The 13,212-nt window shown below is 40.3% G+C and overlaps 1 protein-coding gene across 4 annotated transcripts in view; it reads left to right on the plus strand.

Annotated features, from left to right (window-relative positions):
* Nucleotides 1-13,212, plus strand: part of TrpA1 (Transient receptor potential cation channel A1) — a 279,964-nt gene that overhangs the window by 199,411 nt on the left and 67,341 nt on the right. For all 4 annotated transcript variants that reach the window (XM_068393457.1, XM_068393455.1, XM_068393454.1 and 1 more), the window contains one exon: nucleotides 8,275-8,428. In XM_068393457.1, the coding sequence (XP_068249558.1) occupies nucleotides 8,275-8,428 (154 nt within the window). The remainder of the gene's footprint in view (nucleotides 1-8,274; nucleotides 8,429-13,212) is intronic.

Consider the following 13,212-nt stretch of genomic DNA (forward strand, 5'->3'; position numbering starts at 1 on the left):
GGCGGTCAAAGCAGTCTCGAGTGGACGCTGTGCGTCCTCACGCACCTGTTGTTGTTGACAGTTCACAGACTGTCAAGCAGTTACATGACGTTGCGTCCTGGTCTCTCGCACCTGTTGTTGTTGACAGTTCACAGACTGTCAAGCAGTTACATGACGTTGCGTCCTGGTCCGCTACTAATGCACCAGTGCGTGTGGACTCTGCTTGTAAAGCATTGCCACCACGGTAGGTCTCTCCCTTGCTTGAGACTCAGCTATTATCGGCCAAGGTTCCTTCAGATGAGGAAGTTGCTGTTCCCCCTCCTACTGATATTCCCTTGAGGACTCTGTCAGACGGAGAGGAGCCTAAAGCTGCTTAGCCCTCTATGGACTTTAAATAAATCATGCTGATTTTTAAGGATCTTTGTCCGGATCTTTTTGTAACTGCTGCTCCTCGTTCGCCTAAACGTCAGAGCTTACACTAGGCCTAGCTACTTCGAAGCCGTTGTTTTATAAGCTAGTGCTCTCTCGCTCTCCTAGAGAGCTTTACGTTTGCTAGGCGACTGGTTTATCACCAGGAGGAGTTTGGGGGATACAGCCTTTGCTTTCCCTTCTTTTAAACTGGCTTATAGAGCGAGAGTCTGATATGACACGAGAGAAGTTCTCGGCTTGGGAGTTCCTGCCTCTGCCCAGATAGACTTCTCAAACCTCATAGACTCTCCCTGGCGCCTGGCCATGAGACGCTCTAAGATTTTACAGGTCAACTTCACAGCTGTTTTCGAGCCTTTGAAGTTTTGCTGTACAATTATGTCATGCATAAACAAGGCTTTCAGGGATGGCTCCTATGATCTGACAGCCACGTTCTCTGCAGGAACAAGTCCCTCAGGGATGGCTCCATGATTTGGCAGCCATGTTCACTGCAGGAGTACGTAAGAGGCAAGTGCGCTCAATGTGTTCATTGTCAAGACAAACTTCACGATGAAGTCTACCAGGCTGTCTTGACAGCATTTATGGAAGGCGACTGGATGGTCTCTCTCGACCTTCAGGAGGCATACTTCCACATTCCTATACACCCGGATTCCCAATCGTTTCTGAGGTTTGTTTACAGGAATGTGGGGTACCAGTTTCGAGCCCTGTGCTTTGGCCTCAGTCCTGCGCCTCTCGTGTTTACGAGGCTCATGAGGAATGTGGCAAAATCCCTCCATCTATCGGGGATCCGAGCCTCCATGTACTTGGACGACTGGCTTCTCAGAGCATCGTCCAGCCTTCGCTGTCTGCAGGATCTACATTGGACGTTGAGTCTGGCCAGGGAGTTGGGACTTGTGGTCAACCTAAAAGTCCCAACTGATCCCATCCCAGATTATTCTATTTTTGGGGATGGAGATTCGCAGTCAAGCCCTGCTCGAAGTCCAACTAATGCTGAAAAGAAAACGTTTATTCAGTCAGGAGTTGGAACAGTCTCGTAGGGACTCTCTCATCCCTGGAGCAGTTTGTCTCACTAGGGAGACTACCCCTTCTGCCTCTCCGGTTCCATCTAGCCTCTCACTGGAACTAGGACAAGACATTAGAGACGGTATCATTCCCAATCTCCGAACCAATAAAGGCATGCCTGAAATGGTGGGACAGCAATATCAGTCTGAGAGAGGGACTATCCCTAGCAGTCAAGAACCCAAACCACGTGTTGTCCTCAGACGCGTCGGGTTTGGGTTGGGGTGCGACCCTGGACGGTCGGGAATGCTCGGGTCTGTGGACCTCAAGTCAGAAGAGCATGCACATCAACGGCAAGGAGCTATTAGCAGTCCACTTGGCCTTGATGATATTAGAAAGCGTCTTCGAAACTAAGTGGTAGAGGTCAACTCAGACAACACCACAACTTTGGCGTACATCTCCAAGCAAGGAGGCACACACTCCTTCACGCTGCTCGAGATCGCAAGGGACCTTCTCTTATGGTCTAGAATTCGAGGCATCTCCCTGTTGACGAGATTCATCCAGGGGGACTTGAACGTCTTGGCAGACTGTCTCAGTCGGAGGGGTCAGGTGATACCCACGGAATGGACCCTCCACAAGGACGTGGGCAAGAGTCTTTGGGCTTCTTGGGGTCAACCAACCATAGACCTCTTTGCCTCCTCATTGACCAAAAGGTTACCAATCTTTTGCTCTCCAGTCCTAGATACAGAAGCAATCTACATAGACGCGTTTCTACTGGATTGATCTTTTATGGACTTATATGCATTCCCACCATTCAAGATAGTCAACAAGGTACTGCAGAAGTTCGCCTCTCACGGAGGGACAAGGTTGACGTTGGTTGCTACCCTCTGGCCCGCGAGAGAGTGGTTCACCGAGGTACTTCAATGGCTGGTAGACTTTCCAAGAAGTCTTCCTCTAAGGGTAGATCTGTTACGTCAGCCCCACGTAAAGAATGTCCATCAAAGCCTCCCCGCTCTTCGTCTGACTTCCTTCACACTATCGAAAGACTCTCAAGAGCTAGAGGTTTTTCGAAGGAGGCAGTCAGTGCGATTGCAAGAGCTAGGAGAGCTTCTACCATTAGAGTATACCAGTCGAAGTGGGAAGTCTTTCGAGACTGGTGCAAGTCAGCATCTGTGTCCTCGTCCAGTACCTCTGTAGCCCAAATCGCAGATTTTCTTTTACATCTGAGAAAGGTTCGCTCCCTTTCAGCTCCCACGATTAAGGGCTACAGGAGCATGTTGGCTTCGGTCTTTCGACATAGAGGCTTAGATCTTTCCAACAATAAAGATCTCCAAGTTCTCCTTAAGTCTTTCGAGACCTCTAAGGAACGTCGTTTGGCAACTCCTGGATGGAACTTAGACGTGGTCCTAAGGTTCCTCATGTCAGACAGGTTTGAGCCATTACATTCAGCCTCCCTGAAGGATCTCACCCTCAAGACACTTTTCCTAGTGTGCTTGGCTTCGGCTAAAAGGGTCAGTGAACTTCATGCCTTCAGTAAGAACATCGGCTTTTCTACAGAAAAAAGCCACTTGTTCACTTCAACTTGGTTTCCTGGCCAAAAATGAACTGCCTTCTCGTCCTTGGCCTAAATCTTTTGATATTCCTTGCTTATCAGAGATCGTTGGCAACGAACTGGAAAGAGTATTATGTCCTGTTAGAGCTCTTAAGTTCGATTTAGCTCGTACTAAGTCATTACGAGGGAAATCTGAGGCATTATGGTGCTCAGTTAAGAAACCTTCATTGCCTATGTCAAAGAATTCTTTGTCATATTTTATCAGATTTTTTCAATACGAGAAGCTCATTCTCACTTGAATGAGAAAGACCGATGTTTGCTTAAGGTTAAGACGCACGAAGTTAGAGATATAGCAACCTCCGTGGCCTTCAAGCAAAATAAATCTCTGCAAAGTATTATGGACGCGACTTTTTGGAGAAACAAGTCAGTGTTCGCGTCATTTTACTTAAAAGATGTCCAGACTCTTTACGAGGACTGCTACACACTGGGTCCATTCGTTGCAGCGAGTGCAGTAGTGGGTGAGGGTTCTACCACTACACTTCCCTAATTCCAATATCCTTTTAATCTGTCTCTTGAAATGTTTTTAATATTGTTTTATGGGTTGTTCGGAAGGCTAAGAAGCCTTTCGCATCCTGATTGATTTGGCGGGTGGTCAAAGTCATTTCTTGAGAGCGCCCAGATTAGGGGTTTGATGAGGTCCTGTTGTATGGGTTGCAGCCCTTGATACTTCAGCTCCTGGGAGTCTGTCAGCATCCTAAGAGGATCGCTGGGCTCCGTGAGGAAGACAGACTTACAAGGCAGAGTAATCGTCTAAGTCAACTTCCTTACCAGGTACCTATTTATTTTGGTTTTGTTATATTGATAACTGTCAAAATGAAAAAACTCTTAGCTTATACGCTGTAAACATAATTAACTCTGGTCTCTACCCACCTCCTTGGGTGTGAATCAGTTATTATATATTCACCGGCTAAGTTAAATATTTAAAAATGATATTTTAATTATAAAATAAATTTTTGAATATACTTACCCGGTGAATATATAAATTAAATGACCCTCCCTTCCTCCCCAATAGAGACACAGCGGGACGAGAAGAATTGAAGGTTTTGTTTACATACAAGAGTGGTATCTGGCCGACAGTTGGCGCTGGTGGGCACACCCGCAACCTTCATAGCGATCGCTCGCGAGTTTTTTGAGTGTGTTTTCTGTCGAGCCGCAGAGTTGCAGCTATTATATATTCACCGGGTAAGTATATTCAAAAATTTATTTTATAATTAAAATATCATTTCTCGGAAAAATGGAAATTCCTCTTTGATAGACTACTTTCTTTATCTCCCCCACAGCTTCTTCTTTCTTTAGAGCATCATTAGTTTCCAGATGGAGGGGTCATGACATGTTATAGAATTCTGAATTGTGTCATGCCACCCTTGGCAAGTCATCAACTGTTCGGTCATGAACATTCCACGATAAAATGGATAAAGTTGGTTGAATCCTATGCCCACTCCAACCTCTTGCTTGACTTATATACGGAACTTTGAAATATGCAATGAATTCTGGCGTTAGGTCGTCATCATCACTTAATTCTGTGAAGCCTTCAATCACATCTTCTACTGGTAGAAATGCTAGTGCAGAGAAACATCTTATCTTTAAATTGAACTCCTGATCTTCTTGATATCGTTGTCTTAAACCAAGGTCGCATATCTTCTTAAAAATTGATTTTGACAAATGGAAAAGACAGGAGGTAATTGTTGCATTAGGAAATATTTCCATAATACTCTTTCTAGACCCTAGCTCAAAATCCATTAGTAATAATGTGGGATTTAGTTGAGAACAGATCTGCAATAAATTACCGAATAGTCAGTCATAAGTTTCTTTAGTCTTTTTGGGAAGAAGAGCAAAAACGTGGGGAATGCTGAATGCAACCTTTTGGACATGAATGCAGTAAAGTTGATAATATATTTGTGGACATACTTTGAACATTCCATCTGCTGCCCAATTTGGAAACTGTGTCATGTCATTCAAGCCTTCTTCACTTGCAAAGATAAGAATTCTCTTCTCGTCATGTATTCCAGTATCGACAGCAAGAAATTTTGGCCACTCGGGAGAATACGTTATTCCTCTGGGATTTCGAAATTATATCTTTCCTTTGGTATAGGTGGAGTGTTTTCAGCTTTCTGTCTCCAGCGGCGAACATTCCTCCCAATTGTCGAAACAGAAGGCATTTTTGCCATGCAAAATTCGTCGTGGCTTAACAGAGTAGTACCAATAAGATTTCTTGTTGGCTCTTGTGGAAATGTCACACCTTTCAGAGCTAAAATTTAAATTTTTGCTTCAATGGCAGCAGCAGACGAACCGTGATTATGAACATTAACTCTCTTCGTCACTTCATAATTCTCAGTATGCACTCTTGCTCGGCAGGATCGCATCACACATATCCAATAAGTTTTTGTTCCATCAGCATTTTTATTATGGTAGTGATGATGATGATTTCCATCAAAAAGTATATCTCCACCTGCATTTGATTTCATAAATTGTGTCTGTGCCATAGGGTTCAGTTTCTATAAAAAAAATAAGTAGTTCGTTAGAAAAAAATCTAGAAATTAATGAAATTGTACAATATATTACACAAGTAAAATAAAATAAAAAAAAAGCATAATAGTTCATCAATTTATAAACAAAGTTTATGAAAGGACTAAGTAAGTCCAATATACAGTGAACCCTCGCTACTTCGCGGTTCGACCATCGCGGATTCACCACTTCGCGGATTTTTTCCATAACCCATATATATACAGTAATATATATATATATATGTATGCATGTATTTATGTATATGTGTATACATATAAATATATATATATATATATACACATATACACACACACACACACATATATATATATATATATATATATATATATATATATATATATATATATATATATATATATATATATATATATATATATATACATGTACATATATATATATATATATATATATATATATATATATATATATATATATATATATATATATATATATATATACATGTACATATATATATATATATATATATATATATATATATATATATATATATATATATATATATATATATATATATATATATATATATATATATATATATATATATATCTAAAGTAGGAAGATGTGATGTAGTTCTAAGGGAAAAGTATGGGAAATATGTCTGGGTAATAAGCAAAGCTCTACCTCCAGTTTGTTTCTTCATTATGATCAGAGATAAATGTAAACAAAACATTGGTTGCCATTTTTTATCGTGCTTTTTAGCGTGTTTAGGAAATGAATGATATAAAATCACCTTTAATATTTGTGCCTGTTTTAGTTTAGGGTACTGTAGTACATGCATTAAGTGTTCTGTACATTAAAGGGTAGTTTGTTAACAGAACTACGTACAAGGGAAGGTTTTAAAAGTCTGAATATACATGTTGAATAAATAGGTAAATATGGTGTCACTACTTCGCGGATTTTCACCTATCGCGGCCGCGACTGGAACCTATCTACCGCGATAAACGAGGGTTCACTGTATTACACAAGTAAAACAAAACAAAAAGAAATTAGCTTAGTAGCTCACCACTATGTAAACAAAGTAAATCAAAAAGAAAACTGAGGTTGAACTGCTGTGAATAAAAAGTCTCTTCTGCTTCTAGAGAAATCAGGAATTGTTTTCAAAAGATCTACGTAAATACAATAGTAAAATGATAGTTAAGTAAAGTAATTTTTAGTTCTGTACTTCAGTGGTTTTATGCCATATATCTTATTTACAGTAATTAATTCTGTAATCAAGTCATAACATACATATATACATGCTTACAGATAGACAGAGAGTCACTTCCGTATCTTTTAACAAATATTACCTGGTCACTAAAACAAGTACAGGTACACAAATTGCCAGGACGTAAAAGTCCAGAGATGCAATTGTCCGGGGACGCAATTGTCCGGGACACAACTGTCCTGGAAGCAAATGTCCAATGCGCAATTGTCCTACCACCCGATAGAGGCAAGAGGTCCGTCCCCCTCAAGTAGATATAAAACTGGCACACCCCTCATGGTACAGAGATTGAATTTCATTGGTTTTAATAGGACAGTCAAATACCAATTTTCTTTTTCAAAATGAAGAATTTTCCGTTAGAAATAATGTAAATGTGATTCATACGTTCCAAATTTCAAAACTCACTCATTTTTAAGAATCTTACACAAAATTTACATTATCGATATGTATGAAATCACACAAATACAGGAAATAAATTAAAATGTAACTAAAGTTTACGTGTAGTAAGGAGAGTTGATGGTTTAAATGGGAGGCTGTGTTGATAGATCAGACATGAGCATATCATTTATGTCCTTATTTTGTTGTTCTTAACTTTTCCCTTTTGTCTTATCACTACTTCTAAACCATTTGATATTAGAGTATTGTTTGACGGTGAGGGAATATTTTTTTCTAAAATATTGTTCAAATACCAGTTCAGATCCGTTCAAACTCCAAGGCTCCACTGTATTTTGCTCCTGTCCTTTCACGTGTAATTTGGATTCATTCCTTCATTCGTTTCCGTTTCTGTAGTGTTTATCTATCTTGCCTCTTTTGTTGTGTAGTCTTTTCTCTGTGCGTCAATTTTGACCTTAAATTCTGTCCTTTTTTTGTGTGTCTATGCTTACTTGGTTATTTGCACTTCAACAAATTCTTGTATATATCTGCTTTTTCAGCAGATAGACCATTCCATTAAAGGTTTTTTCCTAAATGGGACCCTTTGTAAAAGGTTTGTTGTGTAGAATAAGGTATTGATTTATAAAGAAATATTGCATCAATTTTATCCTTGTGTGAAAGCTTTGGAATTTTTGTTAAGATGTTAAGAGGTCTGGTTAAAAATACCTTGTAATGTAACCAGTATGGCAGTAGGATCTATTTCCTAAATTATTTCTGCAGTAGAAGCATCAAGCTTAGTAAGGCAGTGGTTTGTATTTATGAAAAATTGTTTTAAATAATCATTTATCATAAAAAAAAAATTTGCTCGAAATTCCCTTCAAAAATTTCTACAGGTATTGCTTTGTAGAATAGTATTTGCTATACTCATCACATGAGATAGATTGCATTAACTTTTACTAAATAACTTTTTAGGCAACACATCTTTGTGTCATGTGATACAAGGTACTTGAAACTTGCTATTATCATCTGCAGATTTTTAAAACTTTGATCCCTTTTCAGGGTTTAGATCTCATGTTATTGTGTTTACTACACTACATACACTTTAAATCTACAAAACATATGCATTTGTTTATTACAGGGAGGTCATCTGTCATTCTCCAATTTACCCATGTCAATGTTACACACCTTTTCTATGATGTTGGGAGAAATCGATTTCCTCAATATCTTTGTATATCCATTTTATGGAGAGAGTCCTCGGGGAGATGTTCTTCGCTATCCAGGGACTACATTTGGCAAGTTTAGTTCACATTTTTATTTATTAAGTAATCTGCTTATCTGTTTTTTCAAAATCTGCTTTGCTCTTTTTTTCACTCTTCATTGCAAATTGTTATGTACCCTCAAAGGGACAGACTTATTCAAAATTTGTAAAAGAATGAATATTGTACAGATGATGTGAACATCGAGTACCAAGAGCAAATATAAAAAAATTCTGAATAGGAGCAAATCTACTTATCGGATAAACTCTACTAGAGGGGAACTCTCTCAGAACTTTATGGAAGTACTTTGGTTTGGGAATTTCATATGGGTTGGTATGAAAGGAAGGGGCAAAAGTCACATGACGAGTGTTGAGTGAAAGTGCCTCTACTATTTTCACTAGTCCATAAGGGAAGGTCTTTCTACAGTAGTACAGCTAGAACGAGAGCAAGAGAAAGGTTCACATTTTTTTTCTCATAGTGAATACAACCTATGATTTTTGTTACAATACTTTACTGGAAATTTGCAAGACTCAAAAATCCTTAATAATGCCATACTAGAAAACTGTACCTTACTACAGGACTGAGGTATGAATGAGAATGAGTCGAGACTCAAAAGAGAAAATTCACGAGTGTTGAAATTATTGCCACACAGTTGTATTGCAATGCATGTAATATTTAATAACTTTACTGACTATTAACCCTTTTACCCCCAGGCTATTTGGAAATTTCCAACCCTTAACCCCCAGGGGGTTATTTTTTACCCCAGCACATTTTGCAGTATATTTTTTTTAAATTGCTCTAAAAGCCTTAATTTTTCAATATTAAACTTACCCGATGATCATATAGCTGTCAGCTCTGCTGCCCGACAGAAAAACCTACGGGCGGAATACGCCAGCAATCGCTATACAGGTGGGGGTGTACATCAACAGCGCCATCTGTCAAGTAGGTACTCAAGTACTCGATGTCAACAAAGAACCAATTTTCTCTCTGTCGTGCCACTGGCAAGACCTACTACTAAATACGCTGTTACTGACTGGATTTGTTTTCACAACTATTTGGTGAAGTACACTATTCCAGTTTTGAGCTTTCGCTATGCAGGGGTTTTATCTTCATTTCAAAACTTGAACTCGTTTTGGATAGATTAATTATGGTGACAAAGAGAGTATGGACTCTCTTTCACTTTTAAATGGCCGACCCTTCCCTTAGACGGAAGTGTGTTTAGGTTTTTAGTAATTTTGCTTAACACGTTATAGATCTATATATTTTATATCTCTCCGCCTTTATTAGGCCTCTTCGATTAACTTTCCTTTTATTATAAACATATAAAATAAATTTTTATGTTTTGTTTATATGCGACCTTTCCTGATATATGCGGTCCTAACTTGGAACCGTAGTTAATCAACGTTGAGCCCGTTATATCGTATTTAACCTTTAAAGAATTTAAAACTTTTTAAATTTAATGTTTTATGAAAGAATTTCTTTGATAGTCTCGTACTGTTTTCAAAGATGAACTAACGTTTAGTTTTTTAGTCTACGCAGTTGTTGACGTTCAGGACGTTCAACTTGCGCTCTATCGTTACGATAGAGAGAGAGTGTTTCACGGTTTCACTTTGCAGTAAGAGTAAACCTATTCTAGCGTTTCGTTCATTCTTTCTTAGCTTAAATGGTTTAAATTCTAAATTAAAGGAACTTTTTATTTGGAAAACCTTTCAGTTTTTTCCTTTAGCAAATCACATGTTTTGACGATATACAGTGAACCCTCGTTTATCGCGGTAGATAGGTTCCAGTCGCGGCCGCGATAGGTGAAAATCCGCGAAGTAGTGACACCATATTTACCTATTTATTCAACATGTATATTCAGACTTTTAAAACCTTCCCTTGTACGTAGTACTGTTAACAAACTACCCTTTAATGTACAGAACACTTAATGCATGTACTACAGTACCCTAAACTAAAACAGGCACAAATATTAAAGGTGATTTTATATCATGCATTTCCTAAACATGCTAAAAAGCACGATAAAAAATGGCAACCAATGTTTTGTTTACATTTATCTCTGATCATAATGTAGAAACAAACTGGAGGTAGAGCTTTGCTTATTACCCAGAGATATTTCCCATACTTTTCCTTTAGAACTACATCACATCTTCCTACTTTAGATATATATATATATATATATATATATATATATATATATATATATATATATATATATATATATATATATATATATATATATATATTGTGTGTGTGTGTGTATATATATATATATATATATATATATTTATATGTATACACATATACATACCTACATATATACATAAATACATGCATACATATATATATATATATATATATATATATATATATATATATATATATATATATATATATATATATATATATATATATATATATATATATATATTACTGTATATATAGGGGTTATGGAAAAAATCCGCGAAGTGGTGAATCCGCGATGGTCGAACCGCGAAGTAGCGAGGGTTCACTGTATAATTGGGCTCTTCTCTCAGGTGCGAAATCTAGAGAGAAAGAGAGAGATAGAGACGGAGGGAGTGAGAGGAGATAAAACGTTTCGTTCAAGCGGGTAACGTTGTTCTCGTTTTACTCTCCTCCCTAGTCGCTGTAGGGGAAGAAGGTAAAACGTTTCTAGGGTTTTATTCTTGTTCCCAAGCTATGTGCGGTGAGAGATTGTAAACGTAGTTTATTTGATCTAGTGTTTAGTCTCTTTCCCAGCCACTGAATTCTTTATCTTTATATATGTTTTCTGTGCATTATACGACTGTTTTCGCAATTACTACCTTTTAATGAAGGGTAGGATTGCGTGTTTCAGGTAGAAATCAGTAAAAGTTTCGATTTCAGTGAAATAAGTGCAAAACAGAAAATCAAAAGTGATAAAGTGATATGCGCAAAGTGTTACAGTGTTGCGTCCGAGGGTTCGTCTGTTCGTGCCTGTCGTTCACCTAGTCCGGGACCTCTTGCAAGCTCCCAAGCCCAGGGGAGAAGTAATGTCGAACGACTTATGGGTTCCTCAGGCCTTGATCAGCGAACAGACGTTTTTCCCTCCGTGGTTTCGGGCGTATCTACCCAAGATCGCCCCACCCACACAAAGACGAGAGAGCCCATTTACTTCTCGTCTTCGGAAGAGGTTTCTCGTAAGAAACCTTGGACCAAAGTCTCGCAGCTTATTAAGTGCAAGTCGGTCCCTTCCGCGCAAGTCCAACGGCCCAGGTGTAGCCACTGGGTCAGTTCGGACTCGCTGCAGTCATCCGACGACTGCACACCTCCCAAGAGAGGCAAGGTGGTACCGCAACAGGCAGTAACTCCGTCTGTTGCCGCACCCGCTGTTTTAGACCCTCAGTCACAACGGACAGTAGCTCCGTCTGTTGCCGCTTTTGTAGACCCTGAGTGGTCTTTACTGCAGTCTATGCAGACTCAGTTAGCTGCGGTTATGCAGGAGTTTCGTGCGGAGAAGGTTAACGCTGCACCCGTTAGCTTACAACCTGCCACGGTTGTGCGCCCAGCTCACGCTGAGGCTGCCTGCTCCCACACTCCGGCTGCGGAGAGGTTGGCGCTGCACCCGTTAGCCTACAACCTGCCACGGTTGTGCGCTCAGCAGACGCTGAGGCTGCCTGCTCCCACACTCCGGCTGTGAGAGCTCCTCCACCCATGCGCAGTCGACCCTGCCAGACGCATGCTGACTCCCACAGACGCACGGAGCACTCCGTTGCCGTGCGTGAGCTACCACAACAACAGGAGGGTGGAGTTAAGCTGCCGTGTTTTGACACGGTGCGTCAGCCTCCGCAACCCACTGTGGTTACCGCCACTCACCCGCAGCAGACTAGTCAGTCAGGAGTTGAGGCTTCCCCACACAGCTTTGGTTGTTGCCAGCTCACAGACTGTCAAGCAGTTACATGACGTTGCCTTCTGGTCTGCTACTAATGCACCAGTGCTGTATGTCCTCACGCACCTGTTGTGGTTGACAGTTCAGTTTTTTGACAGTTCACAGACTGTCAAGCAGTTACATAACGTTGCCTTCTGGTCTGCTGCTAATGCACCAGTGCTGTATGTCCTCACGCACCTGTTGTGGTTGACAGTTCAGTTTTTGACAGTTCACAGACTGTCAAGCAGTTACATAACGTTGCCTTCTGTTCTGCTGCTTATGCACCAGTGAGACCCTCACTGAGATAACCTAGCTTTTCTCGGACAAGGTTCCTGTGGATGAGAAAGTGCTGTTCTCCCTCCTACTGATATTCCTTTGAGGACTCTGTCATTTGGAGAGGAGCCTTAAGCTGCTTAGCCTACTATGGACTTTAATTAAAGCATAACAAGGCTTCCAGGGATGGTAAATGGTTCCGCTTCAGTCGCTAACCCCGTCTGTTGCCACACCTGCTCCCGTAGACCCTATGGGCTTTGCTGCAAGACATGCAGTCAAAGCTTGTGTCCTTGATAGAGGACTTTTTACGGAGAAGAACCTTCTGGCCAACAACCTTCCTTCCGGTTGGTTGTGCGCCCTGTTGAAACTGAGGTATCCTACTCGCGTCTGCCAGTTGAGGTGGTTCCTCCACCGATGCGACCCAGTTTGGGTTGCCAGTCGCACGTTGACGTTAAGCGACGCTCGGAGGTGGTTGTTGAAGTGTGTCACTAGGAAGACGTTCAACAACCAGCAGAGGTGACTTGTTGTGACGCAGTGCGTCAACCTCAGCAACCCGGTAGGGTGTTGACTGCACAACCCAGACAGTCTAGACAGTTTCGGGTTGACGCTGTACTTCCTCGCGTCCCCATGGTTGACAGTTCAC

The sequence above is a fragment of the Palaemon carinicauda genome, chromosome 19 (assembly GCF_036898095.1).
Source record: "Palaemon carinicauda isolate YSFRI2023 chromosome 19, ASM3689809v2, whole genome shotgun sequence".
Classification (NCBI taxonomy): Eukaryota; Metazoa; Arthropoda; class Malacostraca; order Decapoda; family Palaemonidae; genus Palaemon; species Palaemon carinicauda.